The following is a 27,655-nucleotide window of genomic DNA, read 5'->3' on the forward strand; positions in this document are numbered from 1 at the left end:
AATTAATTGTGCCGTACAAAATTTACCCCAATTATCTGCTGATTTCCAGAGTTTTCTCACCATCCCAGCAACTCTGGGGGGGTACAAATCCCCTCTCTCGGACCCCACTGGCACCTGGTGCCCCGGAATTGGCAGGGCTTGGCGATTTTATCCCTTTCTTGTTGGACACGGACAGGGAGCCCGGCTCACGTCTGCAGTTGGAATGGCTTTGACTGCTGAGTTGCCTTTTTATCCAGGAAATACAAATCACAATTATTTTGGAGAAAAGCGGGAATTTTATTTTTTTTTCTTTTTCATACATAATAAAACTGTAAGTGTTGATAGGCAGCCCCCACTGCCAGTTTCTGTGACAGCTGTGAAACGACAGTCCCTTCCACCCGGCCCATTAATTTTACTCCTCGGGCAGTGTTTTCCCCGGGGGGGGCTCCCCACGGGCTGGCGGCGGTGGCGGACACCCTCCCGCTTCACCGGCCGCTGTTTGCCTTGGCCCGGGAGCTCCTTTCTCGCGGGGAATGGGATTTCCATCCCCCGACGTTTCCCTTGGTCGATTTCCCTGGAAGGGAGCGCGGGCCCGGCGCGGGGAGCGGGGCTGTGGCCGGGGGAGGATGCTGCCGGTCGGGCGCTGAGCCGTCGGAGCCAAACCAACCCCGCTCTCCCGGGCCCCGCGGCCCTCTCCTGCGGGGACAGCCCCCTCTGCCGCGGCCGGTGCTCCTCCTCGGGGCTGCAGGAGCTTCCCCTGCCGCCCCCTCGCAGCGCAGCGCCAGGGCTGACCCGGAGGAACCGTCGGCGGGGCCGAGGTGCGGGGCGGGCGCGGGGGCCGAGACGGGGCCACCGCAGCGGGGAGCCCGGAGGGGCGGGAGGGAGCGGGGCCGGCAGCCCGCGTCCCTGACGGGTGGGAGCAGGTCCCGCGTCCCCCGGGAGGGAAGGCGTGGGGCCGACGGGCCGTGTCCCGGGAGGGCCGTCGGTCGCGTTTCTTCCCCGACGGCGGACGGGAGGGAGCGGGGGGACAGACCGTTGTCCCTCACACGGGGGCCGGCGGGAGGGAGGGGGCCGCGTCCCTCAAGCGGGGCCATCGAGAAGGAGGAGGAGAACCGTCGAGAAGGAGGGGAACCGTCGAGAAGGAGCAGAACCGCGTCCCTCACAGGGGGGCGGCGGGAAGGAGCGGGGCGACAGCCCGTGTCCTCGCACGGGGGCCGGCGGGAAGGAGCGGGACCGCGTCCCTGGCGGCGGAGGCGGCTGAGGAGAGAGGGGCCCGGCCACCCGCGGCTGCCTCCCGGGGAAGAGCCGGCTCCGGAGGTCTGGGTCCCATGCGGGACCCCCCCTCCCTCCCTCCTCCTTCCCCTGGGTACGGCTGAGCCGGGCTACGGCCGCTCGGGGCCGGGGCCGGCGGGAGGCGGCAGCTCCCGGAGGGGCGGGAGGGGGAAGCGCCGTCCGGGAGAAGAGGGGGGGTGGAGGAGGCGCTCCCGCACTCGCTCCCGGCCGCCGCAGCTGCCCGCCGCCCAGCGGAACGGCCCCGCCTGGGGTAGGGGTGGGTTTTGGGTCCCGCTGGAGCCGTTCGTGCTTGAGCCGCGGGAGAAATGGCCTTTTCGGGCTGCGCGGGGCTGAGCAGAGTCCCCCCCGGTCCCCTTCCCCGCGCCTGCTCCAGTAACTCTTTTTTTTTTTTAAAAAAAAAGAGAGTGTATGTGCTGGAAGGGAAAAAATCCCACTATGTTTTCAAATCAGTGCAGAATCAGAGCCGAACTTTTATCCAGGAACATGTGTTGGGGAGGAGCCTGCAGGTGTCTGTCCCAGGTTCCAGCGGGACCCTCTGCAGGTCCCTGGGAGCCCTGCGGCTGCTGGAGGTGGAAGGAGCAGAGGATGGTTTGTTGCCTGTCATATACTCGCCCTGGAAACCCAACCTAGATGGTGCTGTTTAATCTTTATAAAAATTGTTGTGGCATCTTTAATGACCACATACTCCTGTTGCAGAAGACGGCTCTTTCCGTGTCGGACTGGCCGCTGTCACTGCTTACCCGTGGGTTAGTATTGACTGAGAGGGAAAAATGCAACCTCCTGGTTTATGTAGTGCTTCCTAAATGCTTGGGTTTTCTTTTGGGGTGAGTCATTCAAGGGGTGAGTGATCCTGACTGAGATCTGAAAAGGTGACATGCTCCGTTAGATGCTGTAGGTGTGCTACTGTGAGGCAGCTGACTACTTCAGAAGAAGTTATACTGAATCCCATCATAAATTCTCCTTAAATCAAGAGCCTATTAAAATACACACATAGCATTTCCATAAAATCTTACAAAATCTACAAAATAATTTTTGAATTATACACTTTTCATATAGGTGTCAGCTTTAATCTTTTCCTCATGTACCTTATATCATTATGATCAAAACTATATTCAGCAAATTAAATTTGACTTATTTTATATCATAAGAAAATGTAGCACTCAGTTACACAAGATTGCAGCTAAGATCCTCAATCTTGCACTCAATATTCACCCCTAATTACTTTACGTGAGTCTTTCCACTGACTTTGTAGGGATTTTTCATGAACAAACTCAGGCACTCTGCTGTAATAGTAAAATATGCTTTAGTCAGTCCAGGCAAACTAGGGAAAGGCTAATCAGATCTAAATACTCTCCCATGACTTATAAACTGTCTCCATGGGAGAGTAAAACACTAAGCACTGCTATTTAATTATACTCTGGACATCATTAACAAGCTCCTTTTATATAGCATGCTCATTGTTAGATGGTGTTTTCATTACGCGCAAGGAGTATTTGGAATGGAGTGGTTTTGATCCCCAAATTACTGTTTTGTGCTGGTGCTGGGGTCAGTGTGGGTTTGCAAATAAGTTTCAGAACTTCTGAATCCTTTATCCTTTTTTTGTGTTAAAAAAAAAAAAAAAAGAAAGCCTTTCTGCTTGCAATTAACAGCCTGTTATGGTTTGTGACTGTACTTCACAGAGACAAAACTAAGCAGCCCACATATGTATTATATGTCATATAATATATACTTTCATATAAATACCTACCCTTCATGGTAAAAGCAAAGTTTCTCCGTTTTCCCATGCTACTCTCTGGGAACTTTGTGGAAACTCTGATGTCTAGATCTAGATTGGGAACCAGAAAGTGCGAATGAGTCTTCCCCAAAAGAACAAGATAATGAAAAGGTCTATTGTCCAAGTGGCAACCGAAGAGAATCATAACATGGAGACTAATGCTGTCATAAAATAAGAATTCCCACTGCTGAAGCTTGCTGTCTGACCACTGGAAACTATGTGGAGGAAACCATACTATGGGTGCACTGTTCTACAGCATCACCATTAACTTTTATATGGCAAGTTTCTGAAATGACTGAAACGGTCGTCAGCTTCGGCTCTGAGCAAGGGTTGGACCTGGTGACCTACAGATGTCCTTTCTGACCTAAATTAGTCTATGATTTAGTAGTTATTAGCTTTACAACAGTGATATCAGGATATATATGATTTAGATGAATTAATTAAAAATAACTAATAGATCCCTTAACGTTCTTTATTTCATTAGAGTTGTAGAAAACCCAATTATACATGTAGTGCCTATACTCTAAGCCCTTTAGATAACTGAGTCCATTGTGTAAGAGTCCTACCATGATTTTTACACCTCACAATAAACTTTAATGTTGATCTTTGCTCTTCCCAATACGCGGTATGTTCTGGTGCGTATACTCATCAAGACGTGTGTGTGCTTATCTGACCTCAGGGATTGAATAGGCTGCTCTTCCCCATCCCCAAGGCTCTTCTGACAGAATGTGGTCGCCCTCCTCTATCTCATAGCGCCTTCAGCTACACTCTGCACACCGATACTCATGGACAGTGCTGGGTTTGTGGGACTGTTTTGCAGACTACCAAATGTCATCCCCCTCCCTTCTAGGAACTGCTCCATACTGCATTTTTGGGTCTTCCTTTTACCGTTTCAAGATAGTATAGTCTGATGTCACCTTTGACTTTATTAGTCCAGGATACGGCTCAGCTGTGGGCATTTGTAGCAGCAATCAGAACAATTAGGTACTGGTGGAGCTTCAGCTGCAGCCTGATTGCCAGAGAAGGCAGGGGCATCTCTCAGTAGAGAGAGTGCTGGAATATCTTTTCTGCTGCTGAGCAGGATGTTAGCTGCCAAGGCAGGGATATGTGCTGGATGAAGAGGACCATGTGAAAATGTAGGAAGCAAAGCTGGAAGATTATGAATCTGGGGTCATCATCCTGTCCCCATCACTATGCAGACATGTCTGGAAAAGGCAGGTCACTGTCACATGGTAAGATCATGCCCTTCTGCAGGCAAGAAACAGGATTGTGTGGCTCTAAAACTTCCTGTTGGGAAGCAGACCTCTTATGGTCCCATGTGAAGAATTTGTCCCAGTCTCCTTGTGCTGGAGTGCACAACTTCTGGTCTTAAGCCCACTGCAGATTTGGGTTGCTCTTACTGTTTGGACACATGTTATTTTAGATTGATAAAGAACTGTTTCCTGTTGCCAAGTCAATGGTTAGTTTTGTTGTGGTTGTTGCTTGCTGTGCTATTATGAAAGCTGTTTGTGTTTTGGTTGTCTGCCTCAGAAAACACCCCAATTACTAACTGACTTCTAGATAATTGGTTTCCCAGATTCATCTCATGCTACTGACAGCATGAATAGCCGAAGTTAGCCTCTTAAAAGGAGCTAATGAATGTGTTAATAAGGGAATACAACTCTGCTGCTTTGTAGGACTTAACGCAGTGGCGTGTGGGTTTCACGTGCTCAAGTTCACATAGTGCTTGCCATCAGGGTTGGGGGACAGATGAGGAATTTAGAAATTTAGAGCAACTGCAACCTAGTTTTTTTTTTTAATGATTTAACTGTGTCAGTGAGGTGCAGTTGATGACAGTGATTTTAGGAGATTTCTACCTGTCCTGTGTTGTTTAGCCTAGTGAAGCTCTCCTTGGACAACAAGGAGTCACAGAAAATCCAGTGCATCGTTTGGTGGAACAGGATGGCAGTGGAGTGCTCCTTTTTAAGGGTGAAGGCAAGATCATACTTCTTGCTGATGTGGTAACCATCATCCTCCTGATTGTGGCCAGCAGCCCCCCCACAGCACCTGCATAGCTGGGGACAGACACTTTATGATGTGGGGCTCTGCAGGACTCTATAGCAATTTTTCAGAACTGGAAAATGCCCGTGTCAGCAATCTGATCCAGAAAGACAGGGGGAATTATTAATGCTCTGTCCTGACACCCATGCCACACACAGTGATTTTAATGATTAATGGACTAGTAATGCCTGTGCTGGCTTGTGGATAGCGAAGTACCTTGGAACATGTAACTGGTAGTTAACAGGGCTTTACAGTGCCTGCTGTCCTTGATTATTTTTTTTTAATTTCTGAGGTGATGGGATTAAGAATGAGATATTTTGTGTAATATAAGCTCATTGGTGTTCCAAGTAACTCATGGTGCTTGCTAACTGGGGGACACGGACTCTTTTTTGACTTATATAGGTTGCTTGCAGTTTCTTTAGCTTCAGTAAAAGCTTTTGATTTGATCACAGTTTTCTTCTGTCTTAAAAATGGATAGATAATAAGGACTGCTGAAAGAACCTCAGAATGTTTTCTCTTTTATGCACTTAGGTTCTTTATAACTTAAAAACACTGAAGTTAGATCTGCTGGCAGCTTAATGGAAGTAAATGGCTGTCTCTAACTATCAAACAAGGAAAGCTGAAGGCAGCCTCTGTAGTGGTAATAACTGCTGCCTGTGGTGCCTTTTTTGTTTTCCCTTTCCTTCCCATTTATGACAAGAAATTATATAGGGCTCAAAAGAGGTGATATTATCTGCAGTCACTAAAGATGCTGATGTTCCAGGTAATTGCTGAGAATTTCCTCTTCTGTGCATTGTGCCAGTTCTGGTAGCAGCTGGAGAAGGTGGAGAGGAAGGGTTTTGTGGAGTTCATGTTTCTGATTGAGCCTTGGACTGCAAGATAAGGAAGGAGACCACCCAGAGGAGCAGGAGGCATGATCTGAAACATATGACTACCCTAGTTTTCCAATTTTTTTTTTGAGCAAGATCTGCCCAGCAAAGACAGGTACTTTTTTAAGGTACCTGAATTAAAAAGAGGTGGCCTTTCAGGCCAGTAGGAGGGTTTCCTAATTCTATGTGAAAGAAATTTCCCTGAAGTGGATAAAAGATGGAAGGACACTGACTTCAGCGTGAGCCAGAGAGCATCTCTTCTCCCTTGATGTTATTTATGAGTTACCACAGTGAAGAGGACAAAACTTAATAGCATGCACCGTGCAATGGAGAAAGTCATTCATTTATGACCACTGACACTGAATATTCAGTAGTGTCTCTGTCCAAACAGCCATCAATCCCTTACGAGCAGACTTCCATGGAAAAATCTTGGAAAGGGTTGAAATCAACATCTTTGTGTTGTTTGAGTGCTGTCCAACAAAGGAAATTGGTATTTTAAAGGTGAAGTCACAATCTCATTTTTCAGTATTCTTACACTGTAGTTCATGAAAATTGAAAATCCACAACAGTGCATCAGAAAAATTATTTTGTTGTGTTAGTATAGGGCTAAGCAAGCACAGGTAAAATTGATAAGAAAACAAATTGATAAGAAAACAAATTGATAAGAAAACAAATTGATAAGAAAACAAATTGATAATATAGAAATATTTAGCTCTTGACTAGCAACTTCAGGAGCAAGGGAAGCCTGAAAGAACAAGAGTGCTTGTCTATTTACCTGCCATCTTCTGGGAGAAGCTCCTTTATACCAAACTTCAAGACAGATATTGCAAGCAGCCCTCTCCAGATCGTACTTCTCTGAGCAGCGGTTGCCTGTTCACTATTAGCTTCTTCAGAGCAGTGTGCTGTGCTGACTGCTCCAAGGTTGCTGTAAAAGCCCTACATAGGACTCTCTTTTTCCTCTCTCTCCGGGTAGGAGAGTGGAGCAATGGAAGCCGTTGCATCTGATCAGCCATGTGTTCCCACACCTCTTCTTGATGTCTTTTGCTTCCGAGGTGTTTGGGGTACTTGCCATGCTGTGACTTGGTCTTGGGTCTGCCCATGGGACTTGGGTCCTGATGGTATAATGCTGAACATTCCTGCTGCGACAGCTGGAACTGAAGTGCTTGAAACATATGGGTTTTTGGCTACCTGGAAAATATGTGTTTGTAACATTGGTACTTTGGGATTATGTTCTCAGGTTGGTAGAGCAAGGCTTAGCCAGCCTTGCTGTCATGTGAAGCTGCACAGGGCTGTGTCAGGCTTAGCCCGTCAGGAAAATGAGGTGCTAAATACCAAATGTGGTGCAATAAACGCCATCCAACTTCCAGAGTGAAGAGAGGGGACCTTGCAGAAGACACAGAAAATAAGCAGAGAACCGTGGGAGGACGGTGTGCGGAGAAGCTGTGCAAACCACAAAGCAAACTGATCATGTAAAAATGCAAACAGCGGTGGACACGAATAGGCACCTGGAACTAGAGCAAAGCACAAAAGTCCAGGCTGCCATCGCCTCAGGAAGGCAGCACAGAAGCTTTCAGTGTGGATTTTCAGGGTGGCAACAGGTTTGGCACAGCGGTGTCTTATCACACACACAGCCTTTGACTTTGGGGACTTGTTTTTTTCCTCACTGTGAATGGATGCACTTTCATAATTTTACTTTATTTTTTATTTTAGATTGTCTTATATATCAACATTTGTACGATGAGGCAACTAAAGCTCTCCTCTGTTAAACATTGCTTTTCTTTCAAACAGTATTTTCGCTGTTTGTGAGGGTAGGAGTGTGTTGATAATAAATTTATTTTTTTTAATGGGAATTGGATCTCTTTTTGGTGGAACTGTGAGTAAGCTTATTTTCTGGTTACCACGCTGGTAAAGATATTGAAATCTAAGGTTTCTGAATCAAAATGAAATGCTGTTGAACAGTAGAAGTTATGTTAAGTTTGAATAAAAAGGTTCCTAGTAAACTAGGCACTGTTATTCAGTGCTTTCATTTCTTTAGTACTGCCCCTCTTTACTTTTCAAAGGGATTCATAAAATGATGCAAAATTGAATTTACTGCTTTTATATGTTTTAGAATTTGGTGACAACTAGTGAATGCTTAGGTAGGCATTTTGGTTTATTTAAGCAGCTAATTATAGGATATTTACATGCCATATAACCGTTTTCCCAACAGAATTCAAAGATTTAAAATCATGGCAAACAAGCACGTGTTTTCCTTTTTTTTTTTAAGAATTTATTTCTGAAATTACTTGGAAATAGTTGTGAGCCCAGTGAATTTGAAATTGCTACCAAATATCCAAAATTGCTACAAAGGTATAAAATACATTAAGTGCCAGAATGTAGGAGGGTATATTTTGGGATACTTTGCAGAGCTGGTAGGACTGTCCCGAGTCACTTCTTTAGCAATGATTTTCTTTGGCATCGTGCTTTTAGTGGATGGTTCAGTGACACATGAAGGTTCTCTGCCACAGGATGGTTGGTTCTCCATTTGTGTGCAATCAGGAACAGGTAAAGTGGCTTCAACCGGTCTCCACAGCTGGTTAGGAGGGTTAGGAGAGATGAGTTAGGACCCTGATAACTAGGTTACAGCCAAACAGCCCCTTGGAACAAGCGTTTCATGCCTGGTTCTTGTGACAGCCTTGCAAATAAGCATGAGAAATATTCCTCTGCGCTCCCTAGCTCTCTGAGCATGGCTTCTATGTTTCTAAAACATTGATGCTGGAACTGGCCTGTATCCTGGAGGTTCATCTACCTGGAGTGCTGAAGGAAGGGGCCAGAGAGAAGGGAGGCCTTGCAGAGGCCTGTGTTTGTTGCTGATGCCCCAAGAGGTGAGAAGACAACCTGGGAGAAGCTTTCAGCAGTCATCTCTGGCGGTAACAACTGTTGCCTCCAGCAAAATTTTGTCCCAATTTCAGTGGTATGTGCTGTTTGAAGTGTCCATCTGTTTCTGACTAGAGCACTGGAAATACTCTACCAGTAATACCATCCAGGTGTCCATGCTGCTAGGGCTCCAAAAAATATAAATTTTTGTGGCCACAATTACAAGCATCAACTGTTTACATACATCTCTTTCATACTTTGAATGCCCTTAAATCATGTTTTACCTGTTACTGAATGGTATTAAGTGTTTTAAGCAAGGCTGGGCATTTTGAGTGGTTCATTTTGCTCTCTGGCATATACACCAGAACATCGTGTTAGTGTTGGGGGATGCTGAGTGGGATACAACAAAAGGAAAAATAGATTGATAGATGGAAAAATAGAGCAATGTGCAATGGTTAGGCTGGACAGACTGAAGAATCTTGCATAAAATCTCTTTATTACAGAGAAAATACTCAGAATTTTATATTCTGCCAGTTCCTTTTCTTGCTTTAAAAATACTTGATTATTACAAATGATTGTAAAGGTCAATACATTTTAAATGTTCACTGTGAACTTCAACAAACGATACCTAAAAACACTCTGCAGGGTCTGATAACTGCTACTTTGTTATGTAGATCTTCTTTCTGGAAGGTGTTGATCTTGTTGCATGCCAATGTGTCTACGTGTGTGTGTGATGGGAGGAAGGTGGTGAGGTTGGGAGGCTGACATGGTTACAGTGTATCTTTTTTGTGTAATCAAAGTTCTCATCCCTTTCACTCCTTTATTGCAGTTTCACATCCTTGAATGTCCCTCTATTTCCTGAAGATGAAGAAAATGACCGCCTGCTTCTTTCTGCTCTTTGGACACACTCTGCTTTCTGCTGTCTCTGTCATGGCAAAAGATCTCCCTGGAGGACGTTTCACCCGAAGAAGGGACGTTAACTCGCAGTATCTACTAGGTAAGTTGCCAAAAAAACCCAACAAAACCAAAACATCACCACCAAAAACCATTTTAAATACAAATGATAAAAGGCATGAGCAGCTGTCCAAACCTTGGCTGATCTAGTTTATAATAAAAAGGAGATTCTCTATTCCTCCTTGCAAATGGCAAAGTTTGTTGAACAGTTAAGAGCTATTGAAAGAAGGTGTTTACTTTTGGGGTGCTAGATCTACCTTATGCAAGTGGTATGAAATAAAATATTTTCTACAGGACTGTTGTCTTGGAAAAAAGACCTTATTTCCACTGTTTAGAGAAAATAGGTATTGATTCATGGAGGTTCTGTCAAAGCTGCCATTTACCATGCCAGAGAGTTTAAGCTGTCTATCTGTATGTGCTGTGCGTAAGGATGACTGAATCGAAGTCAGTGGCTGTTGAAATAGGGCTTATCATTACATTACTTGATGTGAATCCCTTCATTTTCTCAGGTTAATTTTATTTATAATGAGTAGCTCATTTTTTCTGAGGACGAGGTCTGGCAGTTTTAGCTTGTGGCTGTCATATTTTAAAACATAAAGTCCATCTCTCTCTTGTTGATCATTGCCTGTATGTCATCAAACAATTTGATGGTCAGCTTTTTCATGTGCTAACAGTTCATGACTTAAAATAATTTTCTTTTGCTCAATGTTTAAAGTAATTGTCAGACTATGAAAACATAACATGGATGAGGTTTGGACATGACCAATCATTAGGGATTCATGATGCACATCAATAGTAGATCTAATCAGATATCTCTCTCCTGCCATTGGGAGATGTTGTGGCCTTCCTCACCATAAGGGTGACCTAACCTAGGTGAACATGAGGAATGTGAAATATGTCCTGCAGAAGATGGATGGGGAAGAAAGAAGGAGAAACAAAGCCAGAACATGGGAGAATGGGTGACAGAGAGGGGAGCACCAGTTTTCAGTGAAACTTCTCCAAACAAAACATAATGCTTTAAATATGTAAAATTCCATAAAGTACCATTCATGACCTGTCCGTTCTTAACTTAAAACCATTGATTTCCAATTCCTGTAGAACAAATCTAAGCCAAATGACAACACATTTCCCTTTTTTATTAGTCTTTCTCAAAACTAATAGATGCAGTCTTGAGACACTTTGTGTTTTTCAACCTTGGGATGCAGAACGCAGCTTTGGAGATCTAGTCCATCAAAAAATATGCATGTGGAACAGCAAAGAGAAATACCCACATTCACACCTTACTTAAACAGACTCTCAAACTTTCTAAAATCCTAAATTCTAAAATGTGATTTTAGAATTGTTTAGGGCCCCTAGCAAAAACCCTGGGCTTATTACTTTAAGAAATAAACTACTTGTCACTCTAGAAAAATGAATGCAGTAAAGGTGTCACATTTCTCAGCTTGCCTTTTTTCCCTGTGATGTTAAAAATTGCTTTTATACCCTCTTTTTCATATTTTAAATAGTGGAAAATATATTAAAAGAATTAGCACGCTGTATAAATCAAAATGTATAGACTAAATTATTTCTTTCTTCTTTAAAAAGCCAAGTGATTTGTAGCCCCTGCATTTGGAGAATTCTGGATCTTTATTCAGTTTGCCATGTGCAGGATGCAAACAATTCTGGCAGCTCAGACTGTAAGAAACTTTTCAAGACATTAAATGATGCAAGAAACTTGGGACATTCTCTGGTCCAGCCCGGAAAAGTACGTGGCAGTTTGGAGTCAGACTCTTGGGCCTTGCATTCTGTTACAATAAATTAGGTCACCTGCTTCAAATTCAGCAGCGCATATAAAGAGTGGCATGGTTGAAACGTGCCTCTCTGTAAAGAACAGAATGTGTAAAATGCATGCCACCCTCTGGAAAGCTGCAGTGTTCCTTAAATGACATGAGAAAAGACGGAGCCAAACCATGATCTCAGTGACATCGAGTCTATTGACTTAATAAAATCAGTCCAGACTTAGAGCAATTTAACAGAGACCAGAAGCTGTCCCATTCTATAGACATGTATATTATAAATAGTGGTGGCGATGACAGTCACTGCTGTTGTGGAAAGACTTGATTCACAGGCAAAAGTGAGCAACGTAGCTGCAAAGAACTAACAGATACTTGGAAAAGGAATAGAAGTTCAGGTTGGGATTTTTTTGGGGGTGGAGGTCTCTATGTTTTTAGGGCTGAAATGAAGGATTATGCTATGTAAATACTAGTAGCATTAAAATAATTTTATTCCATTTTTTTCTTCATATTACCAATTTTCAAAACAAAAGTGTATTGCTGTGGCAACTATTTACTGGTAAAATCCTAATAGTGGCCATGTACAGAAATAAAAGTCCTTGCTCCAGGAAACTGACAACATAAATAAGCAAAATTGAATGGATGAAAAAATCCTGTGGGATTTTACATAGACATAAAAGTATTTTGGGATCCAGCTTCAGGAGGTTTTAATTTTTGGCAGCCATGCACTAGTTCTGCGTAGATTTCTTAATTGTCTTGTTAGGACTAATAGCCTATATGTTATAACAAAGGTTTTAGAAGGAATGAGCTGTCTTTTATGTGGTTTTTCTTATCCCCAGTCTTTCTGCTAAACCTTGATGTTGTCTTGATTTGACAGATCTTTACATCACTTATTGTTGTTTAACATGATAGCTACATAGCCAATTATATATACATCACTAATTATATATAGCTAATTATTTCCATTGAAGATCTGAAATCTTTTGTGCAAGGGTCCATAGAGCCATAAAGTTTGGTCCATAAAGTTTTGGAACTGTGTGGCCCTTGAAAGCCAAACTGCTTTGAAAAGGTTTGGCTTTTCAGGCTTTTCTTTCTTTAAACACTGAATCAAACTTAAAAGTATTTAAAACTTGTCAGTTGTGCCAATGTAATTAAATTTATTAAGACTTTCTTTAATCTTGTAGCATTTTAATTGTAGAACATATGTAGCCGGTTTAGAGCTGGAGAATACATGTATATTTCTTGTAATAACAGAATTTGTGTTAGATTGCTAGAAAATAATAGCTTAATGTAGGTGTTTCTATATTTCAAAGGATCATTTCCATAGTCCTGCAAAATTGTGAAATAACAGAAAGAAGGTCCATTTGTCTTTCCTGTAGAAGAGGGCGGTCACCTCTTTCTCTCCTTAAGTGATGCATGAACTAAATTATGCCTTCTCTATCCATTCATCAGTAATTTGATCCCAAGTATCAGAGCTTTGGCCTTATTAATTTCCTTTAAGGAATCAGGATCTTTTTGTTTAGAATCTTCTCTTTTAAAGGCTTTATCGGAGCTCTGAAGAGTTTTTACTTCGCTCTCCAGCAAAACCATTGTTCCTGCTGAGTGCAGCTGCTTTGTTAGATTACACACAGATCACTGAAAGCACAGTTTGCCAGCTTAGCGTTAGGTTTTGGATGCTAAAGAAAAGCAGTAATGGAAATATACTTGGCTGCGTGGTTTTAAGTATAAAATGATGTCTCTTACGTTAGCTAATTCCATTCAGCTATAGCTGAAATGGACTTCTGCACCTCAACGGTCTAATCAAGAGCTGTGTCTGTCGGCCAGAGTGGTGTTTCCCACACTGGGCTTTCAAGGCAGAGGTCCACAGTCCCTTTCAGCAGGTTCCATGCTCAGAAGCAACACGTACCCAGCCATTGCAAGATGGAGCTTTTTTGGTGTTTGATGATGAGGGGGCTTTTTTGATGGAGGGGATTTAGGACCTATGCCCTACCACATCTTAATCATTTATTGTAAAGCAAGGCAAGGCAAAATTTCAACATTGTGGAGAAAGCACAAGTTTTTGTGTGAACTCTGTTCTTGTAAACTGGGCATGTTTTTCATGTCACATGGGCAGATTTCTTTGGAGAACTCTGAAGCAGAAGCATGGGAATAATTAAATAAACTGTAGAATAATATTCTAAGCAATAGCATGTCTTCTGTTCCTTAGCAGTATAAAACATACACCTACCTGTTTTTGAAAAAAAAATTATTCATGTGAGGAAAAAAGCTCATTTAGAGGGTATTGATTTAGATAGTACGTGATACCAGAAGAAAGCAACTACAAGAGATAAACTGATACTGCACAAAATTGAAAGAGAGAGGGAAAGGGAGGCCAAGAAGGAAATGTGCTTGGCTCCTGTTCAGTAGAAACTGCTGCTAAACGCAAATGGCCCTGTCTGTGTTAAATTATATTTTGCAACAAAATATATAATGATTTATCTCTTGGTTGTGTGTATATGATTCCACTAATAATATGGAAGGAAGTAATATGAAGTACACAGAGTGCTCGCTAACTTTGTGAATCACTCGGTATAGTCAGTTATTCCAAACATTTTTATAAGCAACCATGTTCTTAAACTTGTGTGTATATAACTTTAGGGCTCAAGATCATTATCAGGTTAACCATTCTGGGTTAAGTTTTAGCCACAAATCAGAGGGGAAAATATGTGACAAAAGTGAATCTGGTCCACGATGCTTCTGTGCAGTGCAGGTAAGATTTCTGTTTAGTTTTGGTTGAATTCATTGTACATTTATACGCTAAGAGCTGGCCAGAGATCTCCAAATCCTGCTAATGCAGACTGCTGAACCAACATGGGATGACAGCTGCTGTAAGAAAATCATTTGCAGCTTCAACATATGTGTGTATGTGTTATTTCTTTACATAAGTGTGTCCCAGCCAATTTTTTTTTGTCCTCAGAGACGTTAAGTAGACTCATTGCAACTGAAGGCTGCATTGCAATTGAAGTCAGAATTGTGTCATGGTATCTATATTATGTGTTTGACATACTATGCTGGCATGGTATTTGGAGAGATCAAAACTATTCCAGACAGCAGATATAGTCTTGAAGAGGTTGCAAATTACATCTTTTGAATTATCGTGTATTTAGTTAAAACATAAGCAAAATTCTTTTCCCATTAAAAGGTAACTAAACTTTCATAAGGATACAAGGTAATCAAAAATATATCAATTTAGACTCTCTCTAATCAAAACATAAAATTGGCATAGAAATATATATAGATGTTATATTTGGAAAGAGAGAGAGCAAAGCATTTTACAGTCTGGTAAATCATCTGTTTCTTCCTTCTGAGGTGGGTGGGTAGGTACATCCTACAAACATTGTACCTCAAGGCAGTGTTAGCAGTTGTGTGCTTTGCTTCCCAGTAGTGATTGTCTCAACAGCTGAGAGGTCTCCTGTGGACTTCATGACAAGTCTCTCAGATTTAATAAGAATAAAGGATAATAATAAGCTATTATCATCCCCCGAAGAAGCTATTATTATCCCCTAAGCAGGCCCAACTGATGAGCTGTGGGGGCTAACTGGGACCATGACAGACCCCAGGGATGTGTGTCCTATTCTGCAGCCAGCTATGATGGAAATCAGACAGTCTGGATTTTGGTTTGTGTTGGCAATTTTTAACCTCATAACACCTTTATGCTTGCCAACTTCCTATTTGGTATTAGTTATTAATTTTCAAGTCATATGTCAAAATAACATTCACTTTTCAGTTGCTTAAAGGACAATTCAGTAATTAATGTTATATGAGGTATAATTTTATTTCTAGCAGCACAAGAAATTTTCTATTTCAGCAGTATTTTCTTAAGACTTTTCTAGAGGAAATACACATTTTCTTTTCCCTCCTTTTTCCTTCTTCTCTTTGTTTTCTTATTCTTTTATCTTCCTTTCCCGTGGCTTTTCCCTTTTCCTTTTTTAATTTGTAAGTTTTCCGCGAGGGGGGAAAAAATATCTGCTGCTACAGAAAAAACTGAGTCACATACTAAACTGCAAATGCTCTTTGTATTTCTGAAATTGTTTGTTACAACCCCCACAAATTACTGTGAAATACCATTTCTGTTTGAAAAAGAGTTTGCCTTGACGATAATTCACCGAGTAAAATTGCAAACTCTGTTTTTACGTGTAGATTCTCAAAGAGCTCAAAGCCTCCTCTGAGTGTTTTGTCTTGAAGGAAGATCAGACCAAAATAAAGAACACCGCATGTTCAAAAGTGTGGTGGTTTTGGCTTTGTTGCAGGTACTTAATAATTAAAAAAAGCACATATGTGCAAAATTTACTTGAAAATCCTGGAAACAGCATTTGCATAACTTAAAGAATGTCTTGTTCTGTAGGCATGAGTGGTTAATCAGACATTATTGTGAATGAAGAAAACATGCCTTTAAATGGCTTTGGAAGCTAGAAGACCCCGTCTGCAGTTAAGTACTGCTGAAGTGGTAGGAATAGTGGAATGCTGGTGGGCATCACGTCCCACGTGTTTTGGGGAGCAAGGGGAAATGGTGTCCGGCACTATCCCGTGGTGCTGTCTCTGAAACTGTTCTGGAAAAGAGTCTAACTATTAGACTGTTACCAATGGATAGAAATATGTGGTTTCAGGTCAGCTGATCACTGAGTAATGTTGAGGTTGCTAACAGCTTTCCCCATAAACAAAGACACGGGCAGCTTTTAAAAAAGTTTTTAAACGTTTTTAAAACGTTAAGCAAATGTCCTGAAAAGAAAGAGCACAAACTCATTAAGACCGCATTTTTTCCACTAAATCTTATACACTACTATTACACAGCCATTTACTTTTTCTGTGTTCCTTTTCTAATAACTTGTGTGTCCTTCCAAGAGTGCCCCAGGTAGCTCAAGCAAAATATGAGTTTTCAGATCTTCAAGGAGAAAGATTCAAAGATCATCTTCCCTCATTCAGCCACCGTTTGTGAGGTTTTTTTGGTGCTGGTTGCGATTTGGTGTTTTCCAGATGCGTGCAGGAAAAGACAGAGTCACAGGCAGAGTAAATGCCTCCAGGCTGTCTGTGGGAACTGGATTCAAAGTGGTGTTAACTGTGTGTGCTACAAGGCTTCTCCATCGTGGCACAGAAAATGAATTCCTCTCCTCTCCTGGGTGTGAGCTGGGCTCAGCTGAGACCACATAACATTGGTTTTTGTTAGGAAGAGGTGGGTAGATGTTGATGCTGCTGGGACTAGTGTGGGGGTATCAGGATGCACCATTCCTCTCTCCAGGTGCTCCCCAACCTCCAAGGGAACAGAATCCACTCCCTGGTCCTCCGCACCATGAAAGAAGGTTTGCTCCTGTTAGGAAACCCAGCAGTTTCCATCTTGGACCAGCTGAAATACGCAAAAGGAACTAAGAAACTTGAGAGTATCCCTACACTGTACTCCGGCTCCCTGCCAGGGACAACACCAGTCTCAGCAAAGAAGTGGAGAAATGCTAGAAGTCAGTTTGGGGACTTTATATTAATAATGAGCTTGCTATTTTGGAAAGGATGACAGGAAGGGAACAGAAATAGTGAGGTGAGATGAGAACAAGGTAATGGCCCCTCCTGTACTGACTGATAATGTAGCATTTGCATGTAGAAGGAAATGGAAATCTGTGGACATGAGCCTACTGCTGTACAGTCCTCCCAGAAATTTTGGAAGTTCAGATAAGATTTTGTCAGAGGCAATAAAGAAATGTCTGGAGGCTGTGTTGCCTTTAGAGAGTGTTCCCAGATGAAGAAATTTGTAAGGAGGAATGTGTGAGTTGCCAAACTCATAATGAATCTTTGAGCTTGGGCCAGAGATCCCTGACTTTGGAAAAGGCTGAGAGCAGGGATGGGGCCAGGGAGTATGGGAACAGGTCTTGGACACAGGGTACGTCCCAGAGCTGGTAAGAGGTGGAGTGACCTGCAGACTGGGGTGCAGTGGATATGCGTGCCAGGAAAGGTGTAGGGAGCAGTTTCTAACATTTACTTCAGGAACTAGGTATGATTATATCTGAAATGCACCATAACCATCCTTTGCTCTTCTTTGAATTAAAACGAGAAAAAAAAAGGGGGAAAGTTAATTTGTAGATAATGTCTCACTAGAGCCAAGAAGTGATTGGAATTACTGCTGTTCTTCATTTACTCTTGGCAACAACCACAAAATGTGTTTTCCAAACAGGAACATGTTACAGTAACTGCTACATACTTCATGCTTGATCTTTGCAAATGAAGCTACTGCAGTTTCCTAGAAGGTGCGTGCAGGTAATACATAGATGTATCTTTCTTCCCATCAGAGCATTTTGCTGTTGGTATATTTATGAATTAATTGCGAACTTGCATATCCCTTTCTTGGATGATTGTATGGCAAGAAGATTAAATCTTTTTGATGAACCGAGAAATCTTTTGGGAATATCTGAGAACTCGTCAAACCCAATTTTTCTGGCTGTCTGCTTAGCTAGGGAAAACCAGAATTATGAACTTCAAGAACAAATACTTGACACCCAACAAGTTCATATGTCTTGAAACAAATTTGGTAGGAGTTATACCGAGACTTGTAAAGCAAGAAGTTGTAAAGAAAACAGAAACAAGTAAAGGTGAGGGCTAGAGGGAAAATTAAATAATAGTGGCAAAGAAAGAAGAGAAATTTAGGGAGCAGTTTTATAATGTGCTAGCTGGGAGAATAGTTTTCTCCTCTTTTATTTAATTCTGAGTGAAGACTTTTGTTCTGTTACTCTAAGATAAAATCTAAAAATAAACCTGGTATTATTGCTGGCAATGGCACAGGACGTGTAATTTTTTGTATATACATTACTATGGAGTGAGCTAAGAAACACAATATATTGAGTCTTTAAATTGCCATTATTGTATTGCCTGCTCAGGCAATAATTTTTCTATGATCTCATTTTTTCTTAACTGATCTCATACTTCCTTTTTGCTGAAATTGTCTTAGTCTATAACAGAAATCTTCATGGAACTAATATTTACTTATTATCAATTACTTTTTCAATGTCTTAACTTTGCTGTATTATTTACCAAATTGAGCTAACCTTCTTTTGCTTTGCATACAGGAATAGCCTTCTTTAACAGTTACCCATTCTCATGTACTAGGATAAATACCTACATAACCAAATAAGTAATATGCGGATTTAAAAGAAAACAACATTAAGGAGTCATAAAGATGTAGGGCAACAATAGAAAATAAAGAACTCATTTTTAAACAATCAGTCTTTTCAAGGGAGCTGTCTTGAAAAAATTTTTGAAAAATCACCATCTAAAACTTGGGTCTCTTGAACGGGTTTTAGTTAGTTTAGACATTTAGTTTAGACATTGGGTTTGAATGTCCCAAAATGGAAATGTCTGAGGAAATTAAACAATGCCAGAAGACGTTCTCGGGCATTGGGACTTTACCATTGTTGTTGCTGTTAAATTTCTGGAGCTGTCTCTCACACAGCCAGAGCAATCTCCATGTGTAGTGCAGAGGCTACAGTGGACAGGGATTGTTCCCAGTAAAACAATTTGCATGTGCCCCTCTGCTTTAGTGGGAAGGTGAGTTTAATGGTGTGGGTGCAGGCCAGCTGGCCTCTGAGCTGAGCTTGTATCTCTCTGGCACTGAGACCAGTGGCATAAACAGCCTGTTTCTGTACTACTAAACCCCCTGAGCTTACAGAGTGGTTGCATCCACGTTGCTTATTAGGATGGGTCCCTGGCTCATGATACTTCCCATATCATACCTGAGAATTGCTTGAGAAAATGTTAATTTCCCTAGACTAAACAATACCAGGAACTGTTCTAATGATTTAACAGCCTAGAAGATTCAATTCCAATGCCCAGGAAAACTCCCTGGTGCTGCTTTAGTTATATTAAGGCAAAGTAGCGTTAGTAAGAAGTAAGCTGGGAGGGTACAAACAGCTCACCCACACAGGGTCTCTGAGAGTAAGTGAAAGCAGTGTGAGCTTTGTCAAAGCTAAAGTAAGGGTTGAGGACTCAGCATAATTTGTTTTGAGAAAGAAGCAGAGGGAAACCTGCAGGGATCAGAGAAAATAATTTAACGGAGTTTTCAGCTTTAGAGGAAACTAAGATGCTCAATGTGAAATACTCTTTTAAGCTCTGTTTTATGTATCTAGATGATTGGATCCCAGCTGGATTCTTCCAGGGAGAACTGAAATTTCCTTTTCTTGTTAATATTGTGAAGGTGGCATCACTGTAACTGTCATTTACAGATAAACTGGATATTGAGTGGAGGAGAAGAATATATTTACTGTTGACTTGATCTTTGTAGAATCATGGAATACCGGGTTGGGGGGACCTCAAGGATCACCTCGGCCAACGTTTCTTAGCAAAAGCACAGTCTGTACAAGGGGGCCCAGCACCCCGGCCAGCTGAATCTTAAAGGTGTCCAATGTTAAGGAATCCATCGCTTCCCTGGGGAGATTATTCCAATGGCTGATTGTTCTCATTGTCAATAATTTTCCTCATGTCCAATCTTTCCTACCTTTACATTGCCTGTCCTTGTCTTGCCTTTGGGTAATACAACTCACACTGAGGGTTTTTTAACTTTTGTATTGGCAATACAAAACCTCTGCTGACTTAGAAACAGGTTTATGGATGAGTAGCTCTTTTCAATGAGTATGTCACTTTTCATAAGAAAATTAGAAGGGAATTCCTTTAGGGTGCAAGGATTTTTGCCAAAGTTGTGAGAAAGTCCTGTGTTTAAAGAGCTGGTAGGAGGAAGAGGTTATCGTTTACAGGGGAAGTGCTAAAAAAGTATCACTGCAAATTTATCTGAGGCAACGAGCGTTCAGATCTGTTAGTCATTACTGATTGTCACTCCTCAAAATACCACCCAGCTGGAGTTTTGCTTAGTAAAACAGTTGTACTTTATTTTTCATTGAGCACATCTCAGCTAAATCAACGTTAATTTACAAGGTTATTAAAAATCCCCACCAAGTCAGAAGACAGATTTTAAATACTAAACATTTCCAAATTAAAATGTATTTCTGTAGAGAGAATTTTACTAGTGAAAGTAGTTTTGAAATATACTGTGGTGCATTCAGACAGATTTTTTTTCTTACGTAACTTATAACAATGGGGTGTGTTTCTGGTAGTACTATCCATTGATGCCGTCCAGGCTTTTTCCCACCAAGATTCATGCCTGACTTCAAAATACATAACTGAGTCTCTTCAGACTGGGATCCAAATCTTTATACTCAAATTAAAAGGATTCAAAACCATAGCTCTAGTTTTGAATTGTTTTAAGAGAAATAAAATAGTAGTCATTTTACCCTTCTCCCTCCTCTGTACTGCCCCTCATATATACACATATTCTTAGCCTTTTTTCTGTAATTATCTTTCTTTCCACTTGCTCTGCTCCCACAAATCGTGTTGTAGCACTATCTTTGTATCACAACCACGCTGGCATATTTCATGTTATATTAATAAAAATAATTAATAATGAGATGAGCCACTAAGATAATAAGATAGAAAATGGTTAATATGTCAGGATATCTGTATCCCATTAGAACTAGAATTTTGTTTCTGCTCAATTTGGCTTGCATTCAACATCCTCTGATTTTGAAAGAGTAAGCAACTCGAGCATGTTCCTACGCTTATGAATAAAGCCAGACTGTAGACTGCACATGAATAAATCCAGGCAGTCATTTTCATTGTCATCAAAGAGCATTTTTATTCTATGCCCACAAATGTTCTTGGTAATCTATGAAAGAGGCCTCTGAGTTAACAAGTGAAAACAGGCATCTTTCTCACCCCATGCCTTGGCAGAAGCACATGGTTCGCATTCATCAGCAGTCACAAGTGAACTCATGTAAAGGCTTGGCTACAGACAGATGGTTTTCCAATTGAGTCTTTGATTGGCCCACTTCTACTTGTGCAGTATGACATGACCTTTAATTACACAGTCAAATACTACTTTTCCACCAAGCATTTGCCTCATTCAGTGCACAAGATAGATGAGAGGGCACTGGGAATTGAACTGGGTTGGACAATAAGAGAAATTACTGGTTGGGGCTATCTCAGTTTAGTAAAATGAGGATGCTACTGTAGTTTGAGGAGCATTCTTGCCACTTTTAATCTTTCAAGCCAGGCAGACAAACGGTCTGCTCGGTATCTCACAGTCTTATTCGTAGCCACAGGAATTTAAGAACAGGAGTAGTCACACTGATTGAAGCTGTAGTAGACAGTGTCCTGTCTGTGACAGCAGTCAAAAGTGGATGCATGCAGAAAAGCTTAAGAACAAGGCAATACTACCTGCAGCTATTCCCTCAGCTGCCATGCTTTTGGGGTTCAGGAATTTCCAAATCTGGAGGGGTCCTTAAAGTAGATACTGAACCTCAGTTGACTTCTCTTCACCAGCATCCCATAAAGCCTTTTAATATTTTGCTGTGTGCTGACTTTCTGTGAATGGCCAGTCCCTATCCATTCTCATCATGCAACTCATGCATGCATCTCATGTTCTTTCAAAAAAAGAAGGATGCTAAGCAGAAGCCAGAAGGTGTATACCCAGAGTCCCAGAAAGCTGGTCGCAAGCCCAGAAGGCAGCCAGTCTTCCCTTCTGCTGTTACCTGTGATAGCTTGGCTTGCCCACCTTTGCAGTTGTCAGATGTAGACATACCCTGTGGTATTTCTGCTCCAGTGGCTTTTGGAAAAAAATACTGTTGATGGCCGAAACAGAAGATTTCAGGAAGTACATGAGTGATCTTTTTGGCCAAGTTGAGTGCCACTGTAGACAACAGGATTTTCTCTCTGCAGCCACAGAATTTCTGTGCGATGCTGAGCTAGTCCAATAGGCGAGACTTCTCCCAGATGGCCATTAATTATGCGTTTGAAATCATGGGGTTTGATTTGCAGAAGTGCTGAGCACTCACAGCTGCAGTTGACGTCATTGAGGGCTGTACTTTGTACATACAAAGTGCTGCTTAATGCCAAGTTCCCTGAAAAATCACTCTCTTCATGTCTCTTATCGGTCACTGCAGTTAACAGATGCTTTTGACCTGAATTTCTTTGTGTTCTGTTTTCCCTGTTTGAAATGGAGGACTGATACCACACCCCCTCATCAGAGTGTTAGGTTTTTTAAATTCTCAGGCAATACCACAAAAAGCATCACAGCGCAACCCAAACAGTAACTATGTACTTCAGAGTGGGTTTCCATCCTGGCTGGGGCATGAGGTCAAAATCTCAACACAGGGTAAGCAAAACCCAAAACAGGGTAAAGCAGAAGTATTTACCCATTCCACTGCCATTAGCCATTCTGAGCACTGATCTCACAAAAAATAAATATATATATACTGTTCATGTATAACAGGCAGCTTTTGTTATTTACTGGGGGCCAAATTTATGTTGCTCAAGTAGCCTTAGTTCTGGCATCCCTGGTTTTTCATGTACTTTCCCAGCACTTGTCGGGGTGTTTGTTTAGACAGCATGTTTGAGACATCAGGTCAACGTGAACCAGTTTGTATTATTAAATTCTTCTAAAATATTTTTGTTTGCGTTTTGCCTTCCAGAAAATACTTGCAACAACAAACCTCTGGACCTTGTCTTCATCATCGACAGCTCTCGCAGCGTACGTCCTTACGACTTTGAAAAAGTGAAGGAGTTCATTCTAACCATCCTGCAGTTCCTGGACATCAGTCCTGATGCCACCCGAGTAGGTCTGATTCAGTATGGCAGCACGGTCAAACAGGAGTTCTCCCTGAAGACATTCAGGAGGAAGCAGGATATTGAGAGGGCGGTGAAGAGGATGATGCACCTGGCGACGGGCACCATGACCGGGCTGGCCATCCAGTACGCGGTGAACATCGCATTTTCAGAGTCAGAAGGAGCTCGACCTCTGAAGCAGAACGTGCCCCGAATTATCATGATAGTGACGGATGGGAGACCTCAGGATCCAGTGGCAGAGATTGCTGCTAAGGCTCGTAACTCGGGTATCCTGATTTTTGCCATTGGAGTGGGAAGAGTGGATATGAATACGCTGAAGTCCATTGGGAGTGAACCGCACGAAGAGCATGTGTTTCTGGTGGCTAATTTCAGTCAGATTGAGACACTGACCTCTGCCTTCCAAACTAAACTTTGTGGTAAGGTTTTATTTTCTATAGATTTGAATGCATCGATGAAGGTAAAACATACAAAAAATTATGCATTTTAATTAAACATTTATTATTTTTTTTTTACATGGAGCCTTATCTGTTAGAATATATATAGAGGAAAAAAAAAGGAGACTAGCCAAACAACATTCAGAACAGCAGTTGTACATATGGGGAAAAACTAATTCTGCTGCTAAGTGCCATAAAATGTGATCTAATTTCTGGTACTCGTAAGCAGTGAGGCAAAACCGCATATCATTATTTTCCTATTCATTGCATAATAGCAATAAATTTAAACGCCTCTGCTATTTAAAATAGTTTTATCTATTGATTTTAAATGTGATCTCTCTTAGTACTGAAACTGCAAACTGATAAACAGTCTTTTGGTTATTTACAAAATTTTATGGAGTTCATATATTCCTCTTCTAAAGTTTACATACTAATTCTCTGCAAATAATTACCTCTGTGCATGCCTTGTGACTGGAAATGAGACACAGAGACATGGTAGTATTTCTATTCCATCCATTTTAAATACAGAAAGTTGGGAAAAGCCATTACAGTGATATTACTAATTCATATAATAAAGTAAATAATATCTAATAGGTATTAATTTACAACAGAGAAATCACTTCTATCTGTAATGCCCTGGTAAGAAATTACCTTTTACAAATACCTGTGTATTTAATATCATTTTCTTTTTTATTTTTTCCTGAGATAAATATGAAACATCTTCATACAGATTTGGCATTAAGCTGAGGCATTTCCAGTAGAGTCCAGAAAAAAAAAATGCATGGTGAGATTGAATGCTCACTCATCTCTAGGGATGCTTTTGCCAGAAAAGAACTGAGGCTTATTGTCAGGATAGTCTGGAGAATTTTCCTTACTTGGTATTTTCCAAAATTCTTTCAAAGAGCAACAGGACTCCAGCTGAACTGCATCAGCACAAAACTCCATCACACACATTCATCAGATAATAGATTTTTTCCTGTTTCTTCCTTGCCATATTATTAGCTGGCGGAGTAAGATACATTTAAAAACCAAGACAGAGTAAACAAAACATGGATTGCGAGTTTTAATGGAATGAACAGCAAATGCTTCAAAACTTCATCTTACTGCATTTTTTAAATTGTGTTTTAGAAACAAGTCCAGTACAAATAACCCTTACTAATTTTTTTTCCTGACGAGGCAGTGTCCTGTAAATGTATTAGAGTTTTATAGCTCACTTTTAATTCAAATACATGTGATCCTCAATAAAACCACCCCTTGGCAGGTGGAGGAGTACGGAGGAGGCAGAGGTTGCTGCTGCCTCCTTTTCTCAGGGAAGGTCTCCACAACATTTACTGTGTCAGGAACTGAAGGTGAGATCCAAAAGCACACTTAAAAACCCCAGCCCAGGTGCAACAGAGAATTTAAGCTGTTAGGTTCTTATGGATTTCAACTTAAGGGACTAAGTTGCAGATAGAATGCTTTATATTTTGCTGAGTCTGGGCAGCCTTCAGCTTACTGAATTTCAAGAGAGCAATCTAAGCATCCACAGCTTCTACTTCCCAGTGCAGACATTCCTCCTGGGAAATGTGGTTAGTTTTTTGAGGTCCTCCCCATTGTGGACCCAGAGGCAGTATCATTGCAGCTGAATTGAACATATGGACACCTTGTTCCTTTGCTAGAGCAATTGAAGGCACCCCTCTGGTTATACCTCCTGGTGTGCAGTCTGCTGGGCTTCATGCTGTGGGAAAAGACCTTGGCACCTGAGTTGTCCTCCTGTCTGGATTGCCCTTCTGTCTGTGGGAACGTGTTTTTGTCGTTCCTGTGAATGTAAGAGAAGAACCTGGCCAAGTGATGAAGCTCTGTGGGGAAAATAAAGAGTAAATCAAATTAGGCACTCTTTACCCATGGATGGCAGAGATTACCCACTGCCTAGCAGATATATTCTCAGAAGAGTCTATATAGAATCATAGAATAGTTTGGGTTGGAAGGGATCTTTAAAGGTCATCTAGTCCAACCCCCCTGCAATGAGCAGGGACACCTTCCACTATATCAAGTTGCTCGGAGCCCTATCCAACCTGACCTTGAATGGGGCTCCTTGATGGGGCATCTACCACTTCTCTGGGCAACCTGTGCCGGGGTTTCACCACGCAATTGTGCAACTTGCCCGATATCATTTCAGGACCCTGTGACATAGACAGAGATAAAATCTAATTCATAAGGCTCACATTCAAATTCCTTGACTATGAGATCGCCCTTTCTATTACTTCAGTCTTTGGCTGTGTCCTCCAAACACCTCCTGCAACAAATGAGGTTGCAGAAGTCACACAGACAGCAGCCTCCTTCGCCACAGAAATTTGACTCATGACCAGAGCACCACTGATTCTTTGAAATGGGTGCTATAGAGACACTTCAGAAAAAATTTTATGTGATAGTATGTCAGAAGATTGGTAACAGATGGTAACGCTATACTCTCAGAACAGACTGAGTTATTGGGAGGCCTGTCATTGAATACTGTGTTTTGCAGCCTTGTGTTCTTTTGATATGGGAGGACTGACTGGTTTTGGAGTAATGTTCTGTAGATTCACATTCTATAGCACTAGTATATGGTAGATTTTCTAACGCTTAAACTACTGAAATTATTACATTTTTCATTTGTCATATTTGAAAGTGCTTCTTTGGTCATAATAAGCTATACTTGATGTTGAAAGCTAGTGAAATGTAGCCAGGAGGAAATTTCTGTTTATAAAGTACCAGAGGCCATAAACTTCATTTTTAAAATGACAGAAAGATGAAAAAACAAGAAGTCCAAGCAGGTCTGTATTCACATAAATAAAAGTACTTTAGAAGTTTTATTATGGCAGAAAATTATGAGATCTGAGCTGATTAAGAGATTTGGGAATTGTGGTGGTTTGTGTATTAGTAATAAATGCATAACTCTGGTACCCATTCCAAAGACTAGATACATACTATGTATCTCAAAACCACAATTTTTTTCCACAAGTACCACACATACCACATGTTAAGTTATTTATCAGGCTCCTGTTGTGGCTGCCAGAAGATTACTGTTAATATCTATCCCATAAATTTTGAGCTTTGTCGACCTAGCACAATAAAGAGCACATCAATCCCTAATTGTTGTTGAGCAAAATAGATTATTTTCCACACAATGTTGTCTGAGGAGTAATTCACCCATATATTATAGAAATTGCATAGAAGCAATTCTCCAGTGGAAAGAAAACATCAAGGAGATTTCTTAATTCCCAATTACTGATCTGGAGAAAAATAGTTCAGCAATGAATTTGACAGAATGGGCCCACTATTCTTTTTCTTTCTTAATGTCTCAGTCTGTTTTGTTTTACTACTTGCTTTTGGAGACATAAGTTACAAACAGATTAAAGATAGACTTAGAAAAACTTATACTGTGGAGTGTAGCTCAGCTCTGCTCCCATGAATCTTGGAGATGCATGACCTCAGTGTCATCATGTATTGCTTGCGTGTTCCTCAACAGTAATAACTAAGGAAGCAAGATTCTTCATCAAGATGGGCTGTTTTCTAGTCATTCTTCTTTAGTATTGTGCTGTGTGTTGACTTTCCTCATTGAAGAAATGGAATGTCCTCTGGAACAGTTTGTATTTAAATTCCACTTGTTTTCTAAATTAGGATTTTGTACATTTGTTTCATTGTCTTCTTGGGACCACCAAGTAATTAGTGTTTCCAGATATGGTATTGTGTATTTTTATTTTGTTTATATCTCCATTCCACATGTATTTTCATGTCCAAAAACATGCCACTAATGTCAGCCAGACAGAAAATATCTGAATTCCTACTTATTTTATGAATAAGTACATAGTACTGTTTGTTAAGGATTTTTTTTTACAGTCTGGCAGGCTGCACCTTCCATTTTTGTCTTTACTGTCAACACTTAATTTGAAATTTCTAAATTGCTGCAGTAAAATTTTCTGCACTGTTTTTTTTTTTTAATTGTGACCACAAGAAAGAGCAGTGGTTAATGATGCT

The 27,655-nt window shown here is 41.2% G+C and overlaps 1 protein-coding gene across 5 annotated transcripts in view; it reads left to right on the forward strand.

The window, feature by feature from the left end:
* The first annotated feature begins 511 nt into the window (after nucleotides 1-511).
* Nucleotides 512-27,655, forward strand: part of MATN2 (matrilin 2) — a 69,761-nt gene continuing 42,617 nt past the window's right edge. For 2 of the 5 annotated variants that reach the window (XM_014965534.1, XM_014965536.1), the window contains exons 1-3: nucleotides 512-797; nucleotides 9,641-9,808; nucleotides 23,072-23,641. In XM_014965534.1, coding sequence (XP_014821020.1) covers nucleotides 9,655-9,808; nucleotides 23,072-23,641 — 724 coding nt within the window. In that variant the 5' untranslated portion in view covers nucleotides 512-797; nucleotides 9,641-9,654. The remainder of the gene's footprint in view (nucleotides 798-9,640; nucleotides 9,809-23,071; nucleotides 23,642-27,655) is intronic. The other 3 variants (XM_014965537.1, XM_014965538.1, XM_014965535.1) reach the window with 2 other exon arrangements.

This window comes from Calidris pugnax, unplaced genomic scaffold, assembly GCF_001431845.1.
Source record: "Calidris pugnax isolate Ruff unplaced genomic scaffold, ASM143184v1 scaffold41, whole genome shotgun sequence".
Classification (NCBI taxonomy): domain Eukaryota; kingdom Metazoa; phylum Chordata; class Aves; order Charadriiformes; family Scolopacidae; genus Calidris; species Calidris pugnax.